The 26014-nt window shown below is 38.7% G+C and overlaps 1 protein-coding gene across 1 annotated transcript in view; it reads left to right on the plus strand.

Moving 5' to 3' along the window:
• The window catches only part of nrg3a (neuregulin 3a), a 421734-nt gene that overhangs the window by 241835 nt on the left and 153885 nt on the right, over positions 1-26014 (plus strand). The window contains exon 2 of the mRNA XM_074675406.1: positions 25453-25582. Coding sequence (XP_074531507.1) covers positions 25453-25582 — 130 coding nt within the window. The remainder of the gene's footprint in view (positions 1-25452; positions 25583-26014) is intronic.

The raw sequence follows: 26014 nt of genomic DNA on the forward strand, positions 1-26014 counted from the left end.
TAACCCTTTGAAAACAATATCTTTGAACTTAGCCCTGGAGAACCCAAGAACCCTTCCCTTCTTTGGAAAATTATGAACTATGCATTAAATGATTGCTGTAAGTTCACTGAACACCAAAATATCAACTTTTTCAATTTTAACCCTATATTCTGTAATTTAGGATTTGGGTCAAATTTGACCCATTGGGCTTTAGGTGTATCATTTCGAAGGATCATATTAACCAACACTGTCAGTGCAAACTATTTTAAATTTAGGAAAAATTATTCAGTCAACCCCACAACTACATCTAACATTTTTTTTGCACTTATGTTGCAAGTTAGAACTGGATTTCAAAAGTACAAACACACTTTGGTCAATGGAAACAGGAACATAAGGCCAAAATCACGATTGAAAAAACGAACACCATGGGTCTTTGTTTATCCAAAAATCTGTTCTGCTACAGAGAGGAACTCACACCAGACATTGTGGTAGTCTTTGAAACAGTTTCTTTTTTTGTTGATGCAGAGAGAAACTGCACATTTTTCACAGTGCATTTCAGTTTAGAGGTCCTTGCTCACAGCGCAACTACGGCAATTTTCTTTTTTGACTGGCCAATGTGCAATTTGTTTGAAACGAACATCTGCACTCTGATAAATTTGAACAAATCTTGGTGGTGGCAGGAAGGAGTGGCCAAGAGTTTGGGAGGAGGGGCCAGGAGTTGGTGACCTACACTGCGTTCTTGCTGTTCCAATGTCAACTCCTCCCATGGAAGTGTTGATGATGTTTGGCTGATCAGTGTTGGTGTACTCTTTTTTGGACTTGTACCAGCATCAAGCTTTTCCCAAAGGCTCTAGTCTTGCATATGATTGATATCAAATTGACTGCTTTTGTGTCTTGCCATTTCAAACAATCAGTGTTGGTGTGGGGTAGCAGTCTCGGCAGATAGCACATCTTACTGGACAAGTCATTGGATGAATCACTGTCTTGAGCAGAAGATTCACCTCTGACCTCTGTCACTTTCAGGCTGTTGAAACAATTAATCAGAATCTGCCCTGAATCACTGTTCAAGTCACTATCATCAGCTTGAAGTTGTTCTAATACATGTACCACAGTAAACTTTCCCTGTTGCATTCACTGTTTTGAAAAGGGAGATGCCATACTCCCTGAAAAGATATAGGAATTTACTTTATTAGTCTCTGGCCCTGTACTACCAAGGTCACTTTGTAAAATCTATTATTATGAATTTATTTCAGGGTATTAGTCAAATGAGGACTGTCACCATTCTCCATCTACTAAGTCACTCAATGAACCAAAGGGTCATTTTTGGCCCATTGTTTTTTGAACTAGCTCAGAGTCGCTAATTTATCCAAAAAGAACATAAAACATACTTCTAGGCATTCTGCAAGCTTACGCTAAACAGATTAACAAAAGATACACAAAATTAATAACCTCGGGTTTGCTGAGAAGGCGATTTTGTTTGGGTAGATTTTTAGCTCGAAAAAACAGCATGTGGTCACCCAGCTTGTCACTTTCACTCCAGCTCATGTGAGTTCAGTATTCATCCACTAGGTGTCTCTATGCAGGGGGCAGAAGTGGCACTCTGAGCTTTTGAAGTTAAATTTGACAATTTTTTTTTTGTTTGTTCATTTTGGGTAGCATCAATTAACAGGGGTCAAATTTGACCCCGTGGGTTCTCCAGGGTTAAACTCTCTGGACTGCAATACAAGTCAAAATAAGGACCCACTGTCTTTCTTACCTCCATCTGTCTCTATTTTAAGCCTAAAGGTTACACTTTAAAATGCTTCTGAAACATCCTTAAATACAAGATAAGGTGAGTACCAAATCATAGCCTATAGCATGCAGTGCTGTAGTGCGAATTAAAAGCAGCTACAAGAGAAATTCATTTTTTATGCTGAGAATATAACATCAGTACAAGCTACTTGGAAAATATCTTCATGTTAAAATTCAGCCCTTTTTCTTAAAGCTCTGAAGGACAGTGCAGATCTAAAGAGGCCACAAGACTTGATATCACCTGCACTAACCAAATGTCTTTGAAGTTTGTACTTTATAAAGCACTGACGCAGTCTGGGGGACACCCCCAACTGATTTCTGAAGAGGGGTCATGAAGCCTTGGGATAAAGCTCAGCATATTTGAAACTGATGCAAAGGTGAAAATAAGGCCATAGCCAAGCTACCTGGCTTAAAGCTGTTCAACCACATGGAGTCTTATTCTATCAAAACAGATAAGCTATAATATCAATTTCACACTTTTAAAGTTCTTGTAAATACATTTAAAATAATACATTTAACTCTGCTATATAAATAGAAATCTTAGACAAAACTTGAGCTGACTGATTTTTCATCAGCAGCACGGAGGTAAGAGAAGAACCGATCACTGATGAAAAGTCTGCATCATGTGATAAATTTGAATACAAAACTATGGTTTACCTATGCTTTTTGACAAAATAAGATGTCAGCTTTCACAATCAAGAATGCAACTTTACAGAACAAACACATGTTTAAACCTAAACGCTCTCTTCTTGCAACAAATTCTTTTTTGTCAAAAGTCCTGTACTTACATGAGTGCTGCTGGGACCTACTTTTGCATGTAGAGATAACCTGCTTTGAGTTGAACATGCCAGTTCTTTGTTTCTGAATTTAAATTCCCTGTAAATAATGAATTTAAGTTCATATGCTAATGTGTTTTTTTGAATGTGTATATGTATATAAAGTTCTTATTTTTGGATGCAAACACTTGTATATATTTAATGTTATTCTATTTATGCTGTCTTTTCTTTGACTGTTTCCACTAACAAATTCCTTGTAACATAATTTTTTAAAAATATTATTATTATTATTATTATTATTATTATTATTATTATTATTGTTATTAATATATAATATAATATGACATAATATAATATAATGTAATAAAATATAATATAATGTAATAAAATATAATATAATATAATATAATAATCACAATAATAATAATAATAATAATAATAATAATAATAATAATAATAATAATAATAATAATAATAATAATAATAAATACCTGGTAATACATCTGATTCCGATCCAGATGACCATAACATTCCAGTCAAAATAGTCCTCTGTTCTTTGAGCCAGCACAACATTTATTTCCCATCCATAGAGAGCTACATTTATGCTGCTTTTATAAAACATCACACACCTATTTGCAATGACACTATAAACTGAAAGACATAAAAAACTGGTGTTAAAATTGGTATTGGAGATAGAAAAAAGACCTAAAAGATCTCTACTCCTCCCCATAGACTCCTCTCATAGGAACCAATTAATATCTGGGCCTCACAGGTTTTCCAGCTGAGACTTGTTGTAGAGGACTTTTCTGAACACGTGTGATTTAGTGTGTGTTTCAGAGAGAAAGAGAGACTGAGGTCACTTGAGGCATCTCATCTGATGACAGGAAAAAGAACAAGAAAGGGGGAAAAGGTAGAATCAGCCAAAAGCATACAAGGCCCAGTGGACAGCCTGAAATGTTCTGTGGTCAAATCAAATTCAGCATGAATCTAATCCATCCGCTGTGTTCTCTTCACTGAGCAGATAACTGTATTCTTCACGCCATCTGTGAGAATGACAAATCTGTCGGACATCCATCGCCTCAGGTCAGGATGAGGAATGTCTCTCAACCTGCTCGGTGTTGAGGGGTCCATCTGCATGTAGAATTGCCTCATTAACCTTTTCAGAGCCAGAACAGGTCAATTATTTGCAGGTAATCTAATGTAGAATGCGCCACTGGCTGTGGGAAGGAAAAAATGCAAAGCATTCAAAATAGCTCTAAAGGAAGAGCTCATCATTCGTTTTACTGGGTCTGTTTGATGTGTTAACAGTAACATTTCTTTCTCTACTCTTAAACCCTGTGTTTTTTATGACTCAGGTTGGATGGAATTAACAGGTTAAACATGATGCATTTGAAAATATAACAGATGAGGCAGATACATAGGGTCTTCATTAAATGATTTCATAAAAAAAAAAAAAATACCCCAATATCCATCCATTGCATTTTAAAACCTTCTTTGCAGCAGAGTAATGTTTCTTTAATTTTTTTTTTTTTTTTCTTTGATTTGAGTACTACTGAGCCAAATTTGCCCCTAACATGAATGAGCAGTGGTACAGAGGCCAAAGTTATGTAGTTTAAGGTCGGGTGTTGGCAATGTGTGTGTGTGTGTGTGTGTGTGTGTGTGTGTGTGTGTGTGTGTGTGTGTGTGTGTGTGTGTGTGTGTGTGTGTGTGTGTGTGTATGTGTGTGTGTGTAGGTGGGGGTGGGGGTGGGTGGGATACTGTTGCCCCTGGTGGAAGTCAGGGTACAGTGAAAATCTTTTTTTTTTTTTTTTTTTCTTAATATTAGGGGATGATGTAAGCTTTCCTAGAAAATAGTCTACGAATCCTTAAATGTCAACTTTACCCTGGTCTATTTTCTGGCAGACTGTTATCAATCTGCTCTGTGTGATCACCGTATGTTAATAGAAACCTGCGTGAATGACTGGCTGACTGACAAGGTCGTCTCCAAAGGCACAGACAGAACCACACATGGTTGTTCTGCTGGCTGCAACACTCCGCCTCTGTCACTGTGATGGATCTCCTCCACCTGGCACCTCCCTTTGCTGGCAAGGAGCAAAGGCGAGGTGTGTGTGTGTGTGTGTGTGTGTGTGTGTGTGTGTGTGTGTGTGTGTGTGTGTGTGTGTGTGTGTGTGTGTGTGTGTGTGTGATGCTGGCGCAGGAGTATAAAGACAAAAGAAAAGGGGAGTGAGGAGGGGAACAAATGCGTGAAGCAGTGGAGAGGCAAGAAAGGGAGTGCCTGGTGGATATTTGTATACACTGCTAGTTCTGCATAGATCATTAATTTAATCATTATGTGTGTGTATGTGTGTGTGAGACTGCAATTTGGTGATAAAGAGAAAGTTATGGCTTCTGTAGAGGCCCATGTGGGCTTTCTGACATTCATTGCAGGCATGACTTGGAGGAGAAAGAGGGGAGCTAGGAAAGGGGAGGAATCGAATGCAGAGCAGTTGCCAAGAATGACGGGTGAAATAGAAGACTTATTGACAAAGTGACAGAGGGGAAAGGGGGAGACAGAGACAAGGAGAAGGAGGCATCAGGGGAACTGACAGTGAAAGAGAGACAGAGTGGTGAAAGAGAGAAACAAATACAGAAAGAGAGAGGGGGGAAACTAAGACAGTGTGAGGGTTTCTTCAGTGACACAACTGAACAAAATCCGATCCAAGTTTTGATTTTCATGATTCCATCAAGTCTTTAGAGATCCATGTTGAGCTCTGTGGGGCAGAGCTAAAAGTCTGAAACCTCATCAACAACATTCTGAAATAGCAATTGCTGCAACAAAACAAAGCATTAGACTGCAAGAGAACAGCATGACCCATTTCCTGTTCCTATTTTAACGTGACATTTGTCAGTCCACAGTGAACAATGTGAGCTAGTGCTTCACTGATTTTTATAGACCGTAATAAGTTAATGCATCCTTCCCCATTTCAAATAGTATCTAGTTCATTTAGAAGATGGTAAATTTATCTGGAAAGCTAATACAGCTTTAGCAAGAGTTGATGTGTTTAAATCCGCTTTGAAATGTACAAATAAGAAAGGCAGCTAGGTCATTTTGAACCCTCATGATGTCTGTAACACACGCTTCATGTGGTAAACCTGCAGTTACAATCACAACATACACCGTGGCGCCATCTTTTGTCAAAGAAAACACAAACCATTAAATGAGATAAACCACCATAAGACATGTTTCACTACAACTACAGTTAGAAGTTGTATCAAGTTCAATGAAGAGTAGCTTCTTTATGATGAAGGGAGTATTGGAAAAAACAGTCTACAATAAAATAAATGCCAATTCAAACTTTTTTTTTTTTTTTTATTTGTCAGAATTTGAGTTTAATTTTTTGATAACGTAGAATGCAATTACCTCAGTGTATATGCTTATCCAAACGACAAGTGATAAAAACTCTGAGTCACTAGCTAACTAAGGCCTGAACCACACGTATATGGATATTTTTTTGATCAGATATCTTTGTCCTTGTTTAAAAAAAAAATCTCCGTCCACACCACAGAAATATCTCTGTCCAAACAAAGAGGCCAAACTGAAAACGATCGCTTCTGAAGCCTGCAATGCCATGCCTGGCCGATAAGTGGCAGGTTAGCAAAATGTGAAAACCATAGAAGGAGAACGTTATGAGCATACGCAGTCAAACACGGTGACTTGTTGTTAGGCGCTTGACGTCATCGCGTCAACACCAGCTCCGTTTCACACCGCTACATGGATCCACTCAACCGGATATTTTTTTATTTCTTCACTTTTTTATCCGTTTTTAAAAAAATCCCCGTTTCTGTGGGTGAAATCGCCGTGTTCGTGTGGTTGAGAGGCCCAATTGGACAGAAAAATGTGCGTTTAGGAATATATCCATATACGTGTGGTTCAGGCCTAAAGGATAAGCCAAAGAAAAGATAATTATGAGCACTGTGAGAAACTTTCATGCTAATTTAATCCTGGTGACCTTTGCTGTTGTTGCTCTGTGTTGTTTTTGTTGAAGACAACTTGTGCAAACTGACACTAGATTGAAGGTGCTTACAAAAAAAATTGACTGGACTTGTATCTCTCTATATTGCTTCTTTGGTTCCATATGATAAACCTGTAATCTTTATTTGGGTGAAATGATGAAAAGTAAAGCACATGCTGCATCCACTTTCTCATTTCTTCCGCAAAGAAATGGGTGAGGTTTCAAAGATATTACATTTTGACATTTAAATTCTATTTAGTTTAGATTCTGTCTTCTGTTTTTTCGCATTTCTTCACCCGGTTTGAAAGCAGTGATTGATTTCTTTAATTTTAAAACACTTCTTCTCAAATGTAGAAAAAAAAAAAAAACAGAAGAGACTAAAAATGTGTGCTGTATGTTTCGCATCTCTTGGTTGTCTTGTCATTAGACATGTATGGATATTTGCCTGCATTCAGTGGCTCTCGGCTGTTTCAGCTGTCTCCCAGAAGTCTGTGCTGGTGTACCTCACTGCTTTTACGTTGGGAGTGAAGTTTTATTGATTGTGTGCATGAGTGTGTGCGAGTGTCTGAGTGAGTGTCTGCTCTCAACTCATTCTTTTTGATTTATAATTCTGTTCTTTGAGAGAGAATCTCAGGAAGAAAGCAAATAAAGCGAGTAAATGAATGATAGATGAAACACTTAAATAAAGAAAAAACTGAGACATCAAATAGAGAACAAAAGAGAAACACAAAAAAAATAGAGTGAGGTGACATCACTGTTCTTTAGTTTACCTCTGCAACCCGTGCAGATCAGGCAATATGAGCCTCTGTGAGAGAAGAATAGCAGGCTTTAGATGTTTATTTCACGGTGGCTGACTACCTTTACGTGGCCTTCAGGCTGTGCCATTATGTCTCTGTGTTTGAGACCGGATGTAGTGCGTTTTATAGAATTTGGACTCCATGAAAAACAGATTTACTGGCTGTCATGTTTGTTTACACACTTGCCTCACTTTGCACTGAGGCCAGCCCAGGAGGATGTTGTAATTAACAGATGTTATAAAAAAATAAAAAAATAAAATTATTTAGTGGCTATTAACTTCAAATCAGAGCATTAATACCCATACAGGTGATGCACAGGAAAAGACAGCTGCGTGCCACCTTTGCTGAATGCCTAAGGGGCTGATCGATATTTATACGCAAATGGGGCTGGTCCAAAACGAGGGGGGTGGGCATAGGGTTTTTATTTTGGCTTCAGGGGGATCATACAATTTCAATTTGTTAAGTTTTGTATGCTTTTTTGTTTGTTTTCCATTCGTATTTTACTCAGAGGTTTTGGTTTATACTCCCCTATATAAAGTTACCCTGCATGGTCCACAATGGTATTTCGCCATAGACTGTATTTCCCACTTGTGCACACGTCACTTTCATAGTGGCACGTTTATCCTCACGTCACCAGGCTTGAATGAAAACAGTGACCAATGAACATGCTCTCTCACCCAGCACCCCTGGTTTAATGCAATGGTTTAATCCAGGGTGATTTGATTGGTCGTAAAGTACAGTGTGGGTCGTACCAAAGTATGACAAGATGGCACAAAATTGGAGGAGCAGAACTGTTGCTCATATGACATTGCAGATATTACCGGTATGTTAAATGCTGAATGGCTCTTTAAAGGGCCGCTTTGGAATACTACAAGAGGACACAAAAAGGATTTTAGCGGCTGCTACGGGTCCATTTAGTTTAAAATACAACACTGTTCTACAGCTGGGAAGGTAGGAGAGAAAAAAACTCACACCTGACAGTTGATAGTGACAGCTTTTATACTCACAGCTGTTTATTTTAAATAAGAAAAATATAGCTCCCAGTCCGTCTTTATTTTGCAGTGTCAGAATCAAATGGAAGACATTTCCAGATTTAGTCTCACAGTAGCTTTGTGAACTCAATACTGATCCCACCTGGCAGAGTAAGGTTTTATATAGAAACAATGGCCAATACATTGCTATTCATTGATGGAAATCGTCATCAGTAGTGCCCTCTTTACTGCTGGTGTGATTATATACAAAAATATTGTTTATGGTTGGGGTGTCATACATGTTTCTCCAAACATGTATGGGGGGGGGGGTAAGGAAATTATAAAATCTTAATCACATCCCAACTATACCCTGGTCCTATCTAAATAACAATCAGCCCCTAAGGAATTAATGAGGAGTCCAGAGATGGATTTCATTCTCTTTTTGAAATGATCACAGTTTCAATGTAAAGTAAGCAGTCCTCTGAATTATGTGTCTTTAACACTTTCAAACCTCTAGAAATCAAAATACACTGTCAAGGACCCCTGACTGCCCCAAGTTTGTGCATTCATGTCCTTTTGTGCTGCTGGATTTTTAATGTTAACTCATAGCAGTGCGAGTATGCTGGTAATGTTTCCAGTTGTTGCTAAGTAACACTGAAACCTGTTTGAAGTGCAAGGTCTTTTTGATGAAAGCTATGCTATTTTGATCTTGGTGTTAAGAACTCTGGATACTGAGTAATCAGAAGTGTCAGGGTGCTAATTTTATAGCTATTTCAATTAGCATTAGACATCTGTGTGACTATTTTTGTATTACATGACAAGAGTTGTTGTTAAATCCCACTTTCATCATCTTTTGCTTCATGCTTAGTGCTTGAGCTCTGCTTTTTTCCCCCCAAACACAAATGATGCTAATCAATTAATAGATCTGAAAGTCATAAAAAAGAAGATATAAACTTAATGGGTAGGTTATAATTATCACAGTTTTGATTGCTCCCTATAAGGTCTTTACAATGTAGAGATAATACATTGTTATGTTGCACGGCATTCAATGTAGCCATGAACTAGAACCAGCATTTACCTTTTTAGATGCAATTTTTTGATTACACAACTGTGAGATAAAGGTTTGTAAATTAATGAAAGAGGTCATTTTGATCTGTTGAAATGTATTGAGGGAACAATATGAAGCAGCACCAAGTGGAAACAATCAAGGAAAGTAAGAGTATTACAGGAGTAGCCAGGTTGAGGACGACTTTTAAGAACTAATATCTTTTGTCAAACCTAGAACTTAACAAAGTCAATCCATCTGGATGACCGGAAACATTAAGCCTTTCAAACATAGTGGTAGCCATATTGGAAATACTGGCTCAAACCAACTTTTGACTAATTTTGACACCAGCAGACCAACAGAGTTAGGGCAATTGGCCTAACCAAACTCCTAAACAGTCTTCAGTAAATACATTAAGGATGTGACACTATCCTATCATGAGATTAACAGTCGCTGGATACTGTCACGGACCTGTGACGATATAAGGAAGGGGCCTTCTAGGCACAGAGTAGCAGTAAAGCAGAGACCAATGTCCCATCATCCTTTGTGCTCTACTCATTGTCTCCATTTAGTGCAGCAAGTATGATTCCCACCAACCTTAGTAGCAGAGAACAGAGAGACGATTTGGAGTAGAGAATGCTGACAGGTGATGTGGCGGTAATATTCAAAGGCAAAATTCTTGAAGTTAAATTTGTCTAACAGCTAAACAAAATCCAAGGTTTAAGTTCACAAAAAGAAGTGTCTAAAATTTGAATGACAAACCACTGTTTTCTACTTTTACTCGGTTAGCAAGCAAATAATTAGTGGGGTAAGGGGACCCAGAGCCCTACGGTGCTCTGTGCTCTCTCTTGTGCAATAGTGATTTTGTGGGCAGATTACAGGACATATTAAACGACTCTCCACACACTGGAATAAACCTCTCCTGAAAGACCAAATTCACGCTACGAAGTCTCCGACAGTGGGTTAATTGTTGTCAGGCATTCAGTCAACCTTCATATCTCTGGTTCCTTCTATCTCTTCCCTGATGTGATTAGAAGCCCAGAGCTATTGGTGCCACAGAGCGAGGACAAGCCAGTCAGTCCCAAAAGTAATAGCGACTTCCTCTCGACTTAATTAAGAAACTCGCTCTGCATTCCATGTAAGCTGTGTGATGGTGATGGCAGGCTGACAAACTGATCTGTGTTAGAGTGGTTGTGGGTATACGTGGCAGAGTGCCCACAAAATGTGGATTACAAATTCACAACATCTTGTCAAAATTACGTTTTGTCTCAGAAATAAACAGCTTTTACTTTGAGGACATTCTTGTCCTCTAACTGCTGTGTGATGAGCTGTAAATGTTTGATGATGTTTAAATAGTACAGAGTAGTATTTAGTAGTTAGACACACTACTAACAAAACTTTCACAACGGTTGAACCTGATAAATAATTTGATACACTGATTATGGAAGAAAACCAAATCCTCTAGAATAAGCTTCAGTTACACAAGAAAGTTTTCAGAAACACCCACCTCTGCATCCCCAGAGATGCAACTATCCTGCCACTGAAGAACAAATTAAACACAAAGAAGCTTTATGTCCTATAAAAGTGGATACTCATGTAAAAGGCTGATAAGAAGTTTATTAGAACAGAAAAAAAGCTTTTAGTTGGAAGAGAGGGAGCCTGATGGCTTTAATAGAAAATGTTTGCTGACCAAAGCTACTGCTTTCAGCATTGAAAAGGCTTCTCAGCTCAAGCTGCATCACTCCACTTATCAAATGTTGGTTCAACTATGTGTAAAGTGGTCTACTCAAAGGAATCACACTTTCTGATATAGTGGCAAACATTACTGTACTATTCATTCACTCATTCTTTGTGTACTTCTTTTCTGTCTGCATGTCACACTACATGTAATCCGACCGGTGTCATCAGAAGATCTATCATGAATTTTCCTGTGAGAGAAATTACCTGAGCATTGAGGCGGTTCAGTTCAGAATGCCTCATGAAACCAAATAAAAGTCCCAGCACTGTTTGTTCTAAACACAAATTGATTGAAGATCCTATTAAATGGCCCTGTAAGTGTGGTGTAAAAATCCAGTGAGTTCCCAGACTGTATGAATATTTCAAATCCCTCTATAAGGTCTTATTTGCTCTTACAGTCATATGGTAATTCAATAGGTGAAATTTTAGGAGGGTCCAGTTTGATTAATTAAAGGAATTTTAGAAATTGAACTGTAATATTTCACCTGCTCTATGCTTGTTACTCTTTGCTTTTGCTGAGGAAGCAAAGGTGAGTTAATGCTATGTTTAAAGCACTTCCAAAGCAGGACTATCAAACAACCATGCAGATCAGTAACCTGCAAACCTAGACACGACATAGTTCATAGGTTATAAATCCATTGCCTATTAAAAATAATTCCAAGGTCATGTGGTGCAAGAGATAGAAAACAGAGGGGGTGTTTTTACCATTACAGCAGTTTAACTGACAAATTACAGATAATAATATGTCTTGGTGGTTGAGAATGGTGCCATGGTTAGGTTGTGAAGTACAACTAAGCGGTGAACTCATCATTGCTGTAAAAATAATCATTGAGATTAACTTGATATGTCAGAGGTTCTACAGTCCTGGTGTAAATGGTTTTCCTATACTGTGGGCACATACACCTTATCTTGTATACCAGGTGACATAATGTAAAGAGATTGTTAAGATAAGACAGAGCTGTTTGATGATTTACCATGTGATATAATAGGCTGCTGTTTCTGAAATTGAGTTCTGTGACACTTTCTGCCTCAGAATAATGTTGCATATGATTTTTTTTTTGCTGCTTTTTACAGTTAAGTATTAGTTCATCTGCTGTAAGATGTATACATCTATTATCCTATAGAAAGCAGTCTTAAACTTTTTTTTTTTCTTTAAGTGAGTTTTTATACTGGAAAAGACGATCACAGGAGAGACACAAGAACAAAGGTGAACAACAATAGCGCCCTGTGTTTCTGCATTGCGTGAGCAAGACATCTTTGGTACTTGGTTGGCTAGCGTGGTTCAAGAGCAGAGGTATTTTTGTTATTTTCAGTCATTAAATCTCAAGGTTAACTTAGCAAAAGTCATTGTGGGTTTTTGTCAAGATAGGAATTTGCAGCGGTTGGGTGGCTCTTTACTTTTTTCTTTTTTTTTTTTTTTTTGTAGCCTAACATATACTTTTGGTTTTAGAAAGGATGAGCACTCAGTGAAGACAGCCACCCTATTACTGCCCTTATTGGTAAGTCATCTGCTACCTAGAGCATGATGTCCCCAAAACTCTAAACCCTGGAGACAGACATGCAGCAAGTGTTAGCACACTGTACCAAGGTTATCAACTAGGTGCTTCCTGTCATATGTGTGTGTGTTTCGATGAGTCAGGTCCACAACCCATCAATGCCAGCTCTCATAGTCCATTATATCTGTTGGCAGAACACTCAAGCTAGGAACCCGACTCAGCTGACATCTTTAAAAATTCCACCATGGTTGTTTGACAAATCCACTACCCCCTAAAGCCATTCCTATAGAGCAAAAAATAAGAAATAAATAATGTTTGTGAACAGCATTCAGAAATTACTTCACTGATGTATTATTACATGTGAGAAGATAACCTGTTTCACACAGTTACAGACGTTCCTCATGCCTGAGTTTCACTGTTTGGTGTACTCTCTGCCCTCTCTGGTAGTCTGAGGGTGAATTTGAGGAGCAGTAGTGTTTTTAGAGCCAGCACAGTTGTCAAGCACTATAGAGCAAGACTAAAAAAGAAGGTTGAGAATGGTATGCTACACAATGCTGTGGATTTAGAAGTGCATTCATCTGCAGAATCAAAAAATGCTGAGTCATTTGACCTGAATACAGCGCTGGTGATCCAATCCTTTGTGAGTCGTCTCTGTCTCCAGTACTGTCTAGACGCATCATCCTGTTTCAAATCCTCAGAATGAAGCAGGGTAAAATTATCTCAAGAGTAAGCAAATAAGTTAGTCATCTTTATTGAGAAGAAGATGTAAAATACTCAGAGATGATAGACAGAATATAGAGGTACATTGTTAACGAGCCATATACTCTAAAAGTAAAGACTGTAATAAAAGCAAAAGTTTGTCAGTGTTTGTTGGTTGTGGTGCGCAAATGGATCTCAAGTACCAATGCATCAATACAATTATATATCAGTTTCTCCTCCTCTGTTTTTCAGCTGAATACCAACAAACTGAAAGCTGTGGTGTTTTGAGAAAACAAATTTAGAACAGTGGCAACACCACAAATGAATACAAATACCTAATAACACACCAAATAGAGAATTCTGAGATGGTAAGTAAACAGAGGAGGAGAAAAAGGATCCTCAAATCGCAACCAGACCCCCCGGGCTGTGAAAGAAGTCTCCAGCAGAATCCTTTCGGCATGACCTTCAATATCCTGTCCTAACTAGTGCTCCAGTATCAGGCTGAAGTCGTAAACAGTATGCATTATACAAGACCAGAAGTAATGGGTATACACACTTTAACACACAACACCCAATCTAGCATTATCATCATCAATGAAGCTGCACACAGCTACAGGACCATGGAAATACTCTGCTCAGCAACCAAATCGGACATTCATGCTTCCTTCTTGTGCAGATACTCTCACACATACACATCATACGCACATATGAACCTAGCCAATCGACGTATGGGGAAATAAACATTCCCATATGAAGCACAGCAGGTCAGAGTTAATTCAGTCAAAATTTCAGTAAAGGTATGAAGTTCTCTTCACAAGAGTAAAAAAATGCAGTTGTGACTTTAAGGGGGTGTCTTGTGTTAGTTTAGGGGGTCTTCTATATTCCACTATATTTAGCACAGTGAGTAAAAGTCAGATTAAGCAGTAGTTAATGTTTGTTGTTTGTAAGTGTAATTGGTCAATATAGTTTTGATATTAGAAAACAGATTAAATATACACAATTGAGACAGTCATACATTAAGCCAACTGAAATGAATATAAACAAATTGTTGTACTGGAACCGAACATATAAATGTTATCCATCCCAAACCTGAAATATAAGTTTGGCTGATAAGTAGCTCTTGTATTTAAAAAGTACTTGTATTTGTATCGCTATCGGCAATGCTGACCCTTTATTTTCCTGTTTCGTTTTTTCTAAAGCTGAGTTGCAAGGATTTTTTTAATCTTAAAAAAAGAAACTTAATTTTCAGATGGAGGCTTCAGTCTGAGTCAAATTCAAGTGAACAGTCTCTTCAGCACCACTTTAGCGCTATAGTAGAGGAAGAAGGAGTGTTTGTTTTTGCTGCAGTAGCAGAAACCTTAGTTATAATCCTTACAGGGAATACAGTATTAGTATGAGCGGCAACAGAGGAAGCAGCATTCACATTCACAGCCAGTTAGTGATTTTAATCTCCAGTGTCAGAATGGAGCCTGCAGGGATACAAAGCCAATCCAGCGAGAGAGTGCTGGAGCTATCACCTGGAGAGTAATGAATTTCTCCACTATAGAGCCAGATGGCTGGGGAGACGGGACCGAGCCTGATACTAAGCGCTATTTATTTGGAGAACCCTGGAGGTGTCCTGCAATACAACCACTGCAAAGACCCGGAAGGAGCTGTACAGAGAGAGGAGACTTTGTATGGCAGGCTGAGCTGACTGACAGAGCAGCAGTGGTAGCGGGACTATCTGTACCAAGCAGGTGTGCATAAAACAAGCCACTGGAGTGTGTTTACGTCTGTGGTTGTGCAAAAAGAAAGAGACAGACAAGGAAAAAAGAGGTTGTATCAGATTTAAATTATTAACCCATTGTTGACCTCAGAGCTATCTCTACACACTGACATAGTTCCTTTGTTTGGTTGTTCTTTCAAAGCACAGTGTCCTGTTTGGACACATCTTTACATGCCGTGCCACACTGGGCTGAGTATCTGCAATGCAGTGTCCGCCTTTCTCAGCTCTGCAACACCCCTGAGTCTTCACAGACAGAGTGTGATGCACACACATACAGATGCCCACATGCACATAAATGAAAGAAAACACATGTGGTCAGACACAAGCATGGGATTGGATTGGACAGCTGCTACACCTTTACTTCACCAGTGGGATCATTCCAGTAAATCCCATCTTCTCTCTTGTCTTTTCCTCCCCCTAACCTTACCAGCCTTTCTATCCTCTTTGCTTTTCTTCTTTTGCCGACACATCCCTCACTTTATTGACCAGCGTGGCCGTGCTGTCTGTGTCCCATTGATCTGAATGTAGTGGTTTGATGGGAGAGAGAGATCTCCAGGCACGGCAATGAAACACTGATCTCTTCAGTGTCTTGTATCTAAATTTGGACATGATGGCTGTTTTCTTGGGAGTTTTGCTCGTACTTTCTTCTTATATTACAATTATCCTCTTCATAACGGAGAAAATCTGACAAGGAAAGCTGGTGGACAGTTTTCTTTTGTCCTATAACCTAAAACCTTTCCTCTGTTTCCAATTTACCTCACAGGAGCCTCCGTAACTATGAAGAGGATTTGCAGGGTGTTTATTGGACAGCTGTGTAAGAGTGGGAATGTGAATGAGAGGAGAGAGGCACACTGTTATCTTTATTGGATCATGCTAACAAATAATGATATCTTTGCACTGCCATAGCCCTCCTGTGTCTGTCATTGCAGCTACAGCTCTGCCTCAAAGAAAGTGCTGAGGCTTCTCTGAGTAATGCCATGGGATCAGAAATGATCAAAATTGAATTAGAGGGAAAAAAAGAGGTTGAATTACAGTAAGTCAGAAAACAACCCGTGTATGTGTTAATGCACATGTCAAGTATCTACCAATGCAAGTAAAAGATGTGACAGGGAAATTGTAAGCTATAATTAAACAGTAATGCCCTTCAAAGTTCTTACATCCATGATGGTTCAAAATATGAAGACTAGAGCTATAAGCTATAAACTTCAAGTGACGATAGTTCACACTACCTTTCAACCTCCTCCACATACGCCTCTGTTAAGTAGGAGGTGCAGAGTGGTGGCAACATCACTAGCGTGCACCATGGATCAAGTCAATAGTCAAAAAAAAAAAAGTGCTGCTCTGTTACAATAAAGCTTATTTAATATATATTTATGTATTTATTTTTAAACTGAATCATTCTCAAGAAATAAGTATAGCAATTCCATGAACTGACCATGTAAGGCTGATTGAACACTGATGTACGATGATTGCCCATGTGATAACCGTCAAATACATTAATCAGACAGTGGGAATCACCAGATGATCCATGCTAAAGCAAGGTAGAGTACATGGTATATGTCCGATGATTATGATAGAATAATTTGATGATCTGCAGTAACCAATGCACAGTATTGCAAAGCAATCATGTAATTATGCATCATGAGTGAGCCACCTGTCCAGGTTAGACTTGTCCAGCCCTCTGTTGACTCAAGAGCTGCTCCATCTCCCCTCTCATCCAGTCCTACTGAGCTGAAAAAGCATTTTTTTCCCACATTTACTGTTTTTATATTTAAAGGCAATTTGTTTAACAATGCACCACAAGTTTATACTCATGCAAATGATCTCTGACAAAAATTACATCTGAAATGACCACAAATTAGACCAAATCCCTGTGCAATGAGGATGTGCGCTATGTACTTGAGGTTTTATTTGTTAAAAACACACAGTTGTTATAGTGCCTATTGATCAGTTTTACTGATACAAAAGCATGCAGTTTTTGCCTCTATGGATATTTGAGAATGTTAGTTTGAGGTCCTACTTGAGAATGAACAAAGTCCCCCCTTTACATTCACAAAAAAGGAAAATGCCAGTGACCCAGCTGTTGCAGTTCTGGGCTGCAGACAGGCAGATGAAAATCAAAAGATACAAGAGTAGAAAGTGGGGTGAAGAAAGGACAGGCTGGCGGAGGAATAATGTGTTTTTTGACCTTTATTTATTGAGGGATTGTTTGCTGAGTGAGCCTGCAGTGTGTACTTAAACTCTTTTTCTGATTAGGGAGGCTCCACACTGGGTGAACTGACCCAGCAGTACTAACTGTGACAGCTATGATAAAAGCTAGCAGAATTGCTTAAATACAAGGAAAGGATGCTCCAATGAAGACACGCAGCATCAGTCTTCTTTAAAGAATGGAAATCTATGATGGTACATCTGCAGTAAGATTCAGCAACACAAACTGTGTCTACAACCAACAAAGTTGTAACTCTTGCATATAGTTGAATACCAGGTTTTTGACCTCCTAAACATTTTCCATGGAATCCTTATGAGGCTGCAATGCATTTTTGACAATTTATCCACAAACCCAGATTTCAGTGTCAATATTTGAGAAACTCTGCCTAAAAGTCCCATTACATGCCCTAATACGAAGACTTCAAGGCAGCAAGACCTGCTGGAGTTCAGCGGCCTCTTTTCCTCTGGTGTTGTTAGCACTGAGGAATATACAGAAGAAGCAAAAAATATACTGAAGTTGTCACAGCTAGGGCACAGTCCAAGTACAGTTATACCAATTCAAGCAGGAAATGGAATGAAATTGCTGCTTCTTGGAAGTGTTGATGGCTGTTATGGTGCTCCCCCCCCCCCCCCCCCCCCCCATGCCTTTTTCTTACAACACTGACCCCCAGAAGGTAAACTCCAGGTCAGCCTGTCAGGATGAATCCTTCCATGTCATAGGCTAGTGCTTCTAACTTTGTGACTATGTAATATTGAGAAATTGTGTCCAAGTCTGTGACACAGTGCATAGTGTGAGAGTAATTTGTCTAAAAATCTTAAATATGTGTTAATTTCAAGACACAAACTTAGAAATAGTCTCAAAGTTTTTGGTTTCTCTCATGCACAACAAATGTAACAGTCACCTCTTCATTAGTGGTTGCTCCATGCTGTTCCTCTACCTTGTGTTTTATTTCCCAGGAGCATTTCACCGTAGCATTATTGTAAACAGACATCTAGACACAATCTCATCAGCTCTTTGCAATGCTAATTATAAGTCATGGACAGGAATGCAAACTGTAGGTTTTCTGTATTTGACATCTTTTAATGAACCCTCTTTGTGCCAAAGTTTCTGTACACTTTTTCACCGTTGATTTAAGATGTTTTATGTTTCTCACTGACTTCAGTATTCAGCATCACATGGCTTGTTTTGTGTGCTACCAATTAAAGCCACAGCTCGGGCATTGAATGAATAAACTATCTCATCTGTTTGAAATGTGCAGCATGAACATAATCGTAATATCAGTTTCATGGTTTAATTATCGCACCACAGGCAGGCTGCAATCACTGATGAACCAGTTACAAAAACAGATTTTTTTTTCTTTTTCCCCACGTATTACTTTATTCATTCATCTCCTATTGCTGATCCTGTTTAGGGCCACGGTTGGTTGAAGCCTATCCCAGCTGTCTACCCAGAAATAACCCACACACATTATGGGGAAACTTCATGCAAACTCCACATAGGAAGGCCCACCTGGCCCAAACCAGGGTTTGAACTGGTGACCGTCTTGCTGTGCAGCAGCGCTTACCACTGCACCACTGTGCACAAGATGCTATCCACTCCAGTGTGAAGACATATTTTTTCCAAAAACCTAAAAATTAGGTTTTGGGGACAAAAAGATGGTTTTCCCTTAAAAAAAAAAAGAAAAAAAAGTCTGTATTAGCTTGACTTTTTTGATCATTTAGAGTGTCTTCAGGCTCTTTTTTCCTGCCTTTCTGATACCTGAACAATATGACACACAGGTCTATCTTCATTCTCTTTCTGTGCTTCAATTTCTAATAATAGCATGCATTGGGTCCAAAATGGTAGTTTGATTGAGTTTCACTTCAAGAATGATGGTTTCTGTTTTAGGTGATGCTACCACATGAATATAAAAGCCTCATCACAGCCATACAGACTAGTTATCAACTTGTTTTTTTTTTTCCTCTTAAAGTCAGCTCTGTCAGCCTTCAGCGGGCTCTCTTCCCCAGTTTTGAAGTGTTTCCTTGCTACACCTCTACTTACATCACAAACACCTGCCACCAGCTAATAAGACTTCTCTCTGCATGACAAAACACCATGTCCTCCTTCTGCATGCAGCCTTTGTTCTCAAGTCCCAGTGCCCCTGGTCTTTATTCCAGCTCTGAAGGCCAATCAATAATCAGGCAGGCCAGGACTAGAGAGACCTATGTATCAGTTAGCATGGCTGGCTGGCAGACTGGCCTGCTGGTTGCCTGTCAGTCTGCCACTCTTGGGGAATGTCATCCATGAAGGACGCCATTACAGCCTAGCTCATGGGACTATCATGCTTTTACTCCTCAAACACATTAGGTACTGGTACACACGCATATACTGGGATGAAAGAAAGAAAGGAAGAAAAAAATCCATTGGAGACAAAAAAAATTCTGATTATCATTACACAAACAATTTTAGCAGTGTAGATTAGCCATCAGTGTCAGTGTGCCTCCATTAAATGTGATTTCCAATCAGTCTTTTGCTGGTAATTTTAGCTCTAAGTGGCTTGAATTCTGCTAAATTTGCTAAATTGGACCATTGAAAGTTGTTTATTTTGAGGGGATTGCACTGACAACAACGACAAGCTACTGTTCCTGCAAGGCTCCGAAGTTCTCAACATTTTAGCAGACAAAACTGCAATAACCTGACTGGCCAGATCATGCTGTATTCATGGTTAGGTGAACTCAGAGAGACTCACGATTATTTTTTCTGAAATATATCTAAGGGAGTGGGGTTTTGTCATACAGTACTTTCAAACAACAGTAAACTGCTCCACTCTTGTGTTTATCTTAAAGCTGTGGCTTGTCAGCACTTAAAACTTATCAGTTCAGAAGAGTCATGAAGTAATCAAGTAGCTCAAAACAAACCCAGCAAAACTAGTCAGGGGATTTTATCTACATCTCTGTGGTCCATTGAAATGTGAGAAAATTCAAAAGAAAATAAATGCCCTTCTCAATTATTAAAATTGTCACTCAGAAGCTATTTTAAAAATACAGTTTTGGGAATACCAGGGAGATGAGTGAGACAATGAATGATTTATCAAAAATCTGACAGATATAATAAATCCCAGACCTGAAAGACACATTTACAGCTGAAGTAGAGAATAATATCTACGGTGTGTCCCACTGCTCAGCAGTTAGGGCCCTGTCTGACAAATCTCCTTTCTCTTAGAAAGGGAATATTGTTCTTTCTTTGTAAGGCTTTATACTGTCCCTCTGGTACCCCTGTAGTAGCTCTACATGATTTACAGATTTTTAAAAAATTCCTTATTTTTCTCACGTTGGTGTTTTAGGAAACCCTTGTTCCAGCCTCTGTCTGAAACATTTTGTTTTTGCTGCTGTGTTTTCATGAATCCTTGTCATGAACCTATGTGGAGATACATTTTGTGATGACCAAATCACCTCAGCAAGTCTAATGAAGATCCCTTGAAGATCACGTCTATCTGTGCTGATTTTAACGAGCTATGGGCAATTGTAGGGATTTTTACATATAAATGTGCAGCAGTTTGATAACCAGCACACATGTGGTATGGACATCTAGCATTGTTATTTTGCATCCATGTTTAAAATGTCCCTGGAAGTCTCAAAGATAGGAACACAATAAGTGCCAGTTGTAACCACTTTCTCCAATATGAATATCCTTCTGGGTGTTGGATCCTGTTTTGTGAAGCAAATTAGTGATATGAAATCATATTTTGGGGGAGAGACAGAGTTATGAAATGAGGTCTCCAAATTTGAATTCATGAACTTCTTAGTTTAGCCTGCATATTCCCTCGCTGATATGGATTTATAAGACGGGAGAACAATAATTAAATCATGAATATTGCATCACTTAAACCCATTTGCGATTGGATTCATCTAGATGTTGATCTCTTTGCATATTCAGGTCTTTGTGTGTCTTCCACAGGCATCACTCTCACTGATAAAAGTTCAGAGAAGACTCAGATTGGCTTTATTAAATTATTAAACTTACATGAATTGCTGTCGCTCCTTCTCTTCAGCGGATTAAGATTTGGCTGTGATGCAAAATCAACAGGTTTCTCAAATCTTCCTTATTCTCTTCCTATAAGAAAGTGAGATGGAGACAGAGGGGAAAGAGAGATTGAGGTGCAGGGTCGTGTTATCCAGCTCACAATGGTTTATTGATCTTTGAGCTGTCTCTCTCTTTCTCTCTTCACAGCAGGGTGGAGTAAATTGGACTGTTTTCTGCTGCTGTGATTGACGTCTGCCTTCACTGAGCAATGTTTTCAAACTTGCAGTGATATTTTCAGCAGACTAAATTTTTTTTTTTCTGTCAACTCGAGCATTCCCTCTTAAATGACACAATTCTTTGAGTCCATGCTGCGTCTGAGCTGACAGGTGACGAGTGTTAAGCTAAACAACCTACAGAGCTTTGTGACAACTCTGTCAACAAGAAGACAAAAGGAGGAGGACGACAAATGGCACTTCTGTCACTTATTGCCCAGGCCAACAAAACATTACAGCCCAGTTCAAGCATGAAATCGTGTCTGCAGGGAAATCCTTTATATTCGAGAAAATTCTTGTAGCGTTGCAGAGCTAGTGCTAAGAAAGAAACAGCCAAGCTTTTAGACTCTGGTCTTTGTTTGAAGTGTCTCTGTATGCAGAATGTGAAGCACTGCAAGCCAAAGGATTCATGTCAGGACACACCAACTGGCATTGCTAAAATATGCACTCCCTTTCTCACCCTGTTATGGATTGTCTTCTCGCTTTGTATTTGAGGGTACAGCAGCTACATTTATGAGGGAAATGCATTGTTTAAATCTCATTTCATCATCATTATGCGATTGTAATGGGAATTGAAAAGAAAAAATCAGCAGTTTAATACATTTTGTTTGGATCATGTCTCTGCTGTGTATTTGAGCTGGTGTAAAGACAAGTGTATCATTCATACCATGAGCTTGATAAGCTTAATATTTTCATCCAGAAAGTCTCAACTATTCTGAGATATCTCATTAACCTTCTCATTTTAACTGTAGCTTGATTTGATTTAGATACAATGAAAAAAAAAACATCAATTTGTGAATGGCATTAATTATAAGCATGACTCACCTTTTTAAAAATGGCTGAACTTTTTATACAAGGCTTCAGAATAAACTGTCACTTTGCCCGTTTCTTTGTGACTGATTTGCAGAAAAACTAACTCAGCATGTTACAAGCAAATTACCAATTTTCAGTTTCACAGATTTCGTTTAAAAAAAAAAAATACTCTGAACAAAAGCTTTGAAGCCAGGGTGAAGGTGAGAATGTCTGGAGTTAGTACAGGCAGCATGGCACATGGTATAAACAGCTTATATATATATATATATATATATATATATATATATATATATATATATATATATATATATATATATATATATATATATATATATATATATATTTTTATATATATATATATATATATATATATATATATATATATATATATATATATATATATATATATATATATATATTTTACAATGACTGTGATGTTTTGTTTTGTATTGAATTTTTTTTTTTTCTCTGACGCAATCAAGTACAGGATTATGTGGATAGGAAAAGTGAAATTGTACTCATAATTGGTTGTTACATCACAGGAATTATTTAAGATTTAGATGAAACCCGAAAACCGTGTCACTTTTACTGTGCTACTATTAAAACAAAGGGGTGAGGTGTAAGCAAGCGACAACCTCCAGTGTGAAAATATGAGACAATGTGGAAGTGCTAAAAATCTGGTATTTATTGAGTGTCAGCTTGAAGCTGGTTCAGAGAGTACCAGTAGTCACATACACACCAAGCCAAAAGAAGCAGTTTTCAGACCAGAAATAAGTGTATTTACGACCTGGTTTAAGAATCGCCTCCTGTCTGAATCTCTAATTTCACTATCTGCTTACACTGTACAGGGGTGATTTTTTTCCTAACTTGGCAGTTCAGGGGATATTAAGATTGTGTGCTCACCCAATCAGAGTCACAGCTAAGCTTGTGTGACTGACATGCACCCTATAGCTGCACTTGAAGCCCTTGTCACATCCAATATGGCCGCAATAGACGATTTACTTCAATAGTCTGTTTCAGAAACAGGGGGTTGACGCTGGGGAGACTATGTCCATTAATTATACAGTCTATGGGTGTAAGAAGCGGATAATGTACAATATGAGAGTCGTTATGTGAGTGTGTGCTAAACCCCAATGCAAAGAGCAGGTCTCACTTCGATGGATTGAAGTAAGGGATAATAGTTTTTTTTATAAAAGATGAAGATAGTTCCCTGGGTTCAACGTGGCAGTCAACTCTCTCAGTCTTATAGCTGAAGATTTTGGTGACTTAGATATGCACCCATCTGCTGTTGTTACCTGAATTTGATTGATCTAAAAATCTTGAATCCTGAATTCAATGCTGATGGAATTAATAAGGACTAAAGTTTTTGCCACAGTTGCATTGTGCAGGAATACTTTTCACAATTGAGTTGATTTGACTCTTGTGATAAGGTCGTCTTCTGTTTCACGTTTGTTGTTAAAAATTAACCACCTTAGTAACAGTGTTTTGACCAATCAGATTAAGTATTAAATATTGTCCCAAAAACAAACCCTAAGATTCTGAATCAACACTTTCTTGTGCACTTGTGAGAGACTTTAGAGAGGCCTGCGACTAACTGTTATTATGATACAACAGGTGATTTGAATGAGATACAGAATCAGATCTTCATGCGTGAATCCAGTTGTGCCCTGTGACTTTGAATAATATTAAAACAGTTTTGATTGTCTGTTCACTTCTATCTGAAGAAATGGCTCTTTTTGATAGAGATCCCCAAACCTTGTGTCCAGCATGTCGACAGCTATGTCTTATAAAACCACATTTCACTGCTGACTCAATCCAACTTCCTCCCCTCTCAAATGGAAACTAGTCCCCCAGCAGCCAATTATCAAGGGCTGTTCAAGATCCCTGGAGCCTCATCATTTCCCGACACTTCATAATTTCACCTACCAGCCCCACACTCACCCCTTATAGTGCTGATTAAGGGATCTGAGGCTTTACTGAAATAACTAACCTATTTTCACCCGTCTATTTCCCCCAAAACACAGCTTATTATTAATCCCTCATTATCTTTTGATTGAGAAAGCCCCAGCTCATTTGGATGCATCGTCCACGCACCATTAAAGGACAAGCTAATACAGTAATCAGTATAGTAGTGGTAATAACATCCTGTGAGTACAACTGATTTTCAATCACTGAGGCAGAAAGTTCTGGATCATCACTGTTCATCTAGCTACTTTAGGAAACATGGCTGAGGATGGCCTAATAAGAGCCCCTTAGCAGACTTGTTTTTCAATTGTATGCACAAAGGAAAAAGTCCATAATCTGCTCTGGTGTTAAAATGAGCAGCCACTGTGGCGGCAATCAGATTTCTCCCCACGTCTGAAAGCCTAGCCCTTACAAGCTGCATCAAAAACACAGCTGATGGATGACTGGCTATGAACTCTCCATAATATCTGCATTTACATTCATCTTCCGCGGACTTAATAAATTATCCACAACAAGCGCCTGCAATGCCATTAACTGCTCTATACAGTTTTAAGGATCAGGTCACTTTCCATATTCCCTTTTAAGCAACTGGTGCTCCACTTATTAATTTCCCTGATAAGATCATCCATTAAGTCACGCTGAGCAGATCCCCCTCAGTGGTGTATACTGTCCACAATCAGCCATGCATGTTGTGATAAATCGACGAGTGAAGTCAAGCTCTCCAGCAGCATGCGTGTGTCCACAGAGTATTAATCACAGCAGGACAGATTATTACCCGTCCTCCATCCATCTTTCGATGGTGACATTGCGAGGCCTAAGCAAACAATAGTGTGCTGCTACAGTCCACAATGTGTAGTATGTTATGAGACAGGCACTTGTTATAGATCCATGGATGGAGAGTAAGTAGCTTCTGCTGGAAAACTGACTGGTTGCACTATTTGTTTCTGTGGCAATTTACGGCTGGTGTGACGATTTATTTGTGGAATTGTGTGAGTGAGGTGATTGTAATGAAATTTGAGGGGTAAAAAGCTGCTGGAAGACAGCCAGCCAAGCCTGTTTGTTAGAGAGCTAATGCATTCACAGTGAGATGTATATATTTGGTGTTTGATTGTGACTAACAAGGGGTTCTTTGTTTTCTTACAGCATCTCCAACAGTCCCACCTCTGCATTCAGAGCATTTCAAACCCTGTCATGAGAAGGACCTGGCTTACTGCCTGAACGGTGGCGAGTGTTTCGTCATTGAGACACTCAGTGGACCTCACAAGCACTGCAAGTAAGTCAACCACAAACTGCTTATTGTTTTAATAGCCACTCTTTCAGTTTTTCTTCCTTTTTCATGATTTTTTCTTCCTCTCCTGCGGTGGTAGTTTCTGATCAGGCTGAGTAGTGTGTTGCTGAGACAAGTGTTGGAAACTTTGATGGACTTTGTTGGGTATGATCATAAGGTCAGAGAAACTTCTGTAGAACTCTTAGCCAATTATTTATTCAGGTGCTTTTAATATGCCTTTGTACTAGAGGTTGTTTTAAGGATCAACACCAGATCTTTGGCTTTTATTCATTTTTTTGTTAACTGTACAAAATGATTCACCCTAAAAGAAGTTGTATCTTTCACAATATGTAGGGAGTTAATTTTCCAATGAGTAAAGTTTTAAATGATACGCCAAATGAATGACTAAACTCTATTGGCCTAGCCTAGTTAGCTCTA

The sequence above is a fragment of the Halichoeres trimaculatus genome, unplaced genomic scaffold (assembly GCF_033239565.1).
Source record: "Halichoeres trimaculatus isolate MK-OKI-2021-1 unplaced genomic scaffold, fHalTri1.1 fHalTri1_scaffold_8, whole genome shotgun sequence".
Lineage (NCBI taxonomy): Eukaryota > Metazoa > Chordata > Actinopteri > Labriformes > Labridae > Halichoeres > Halichoeres trimaculatus.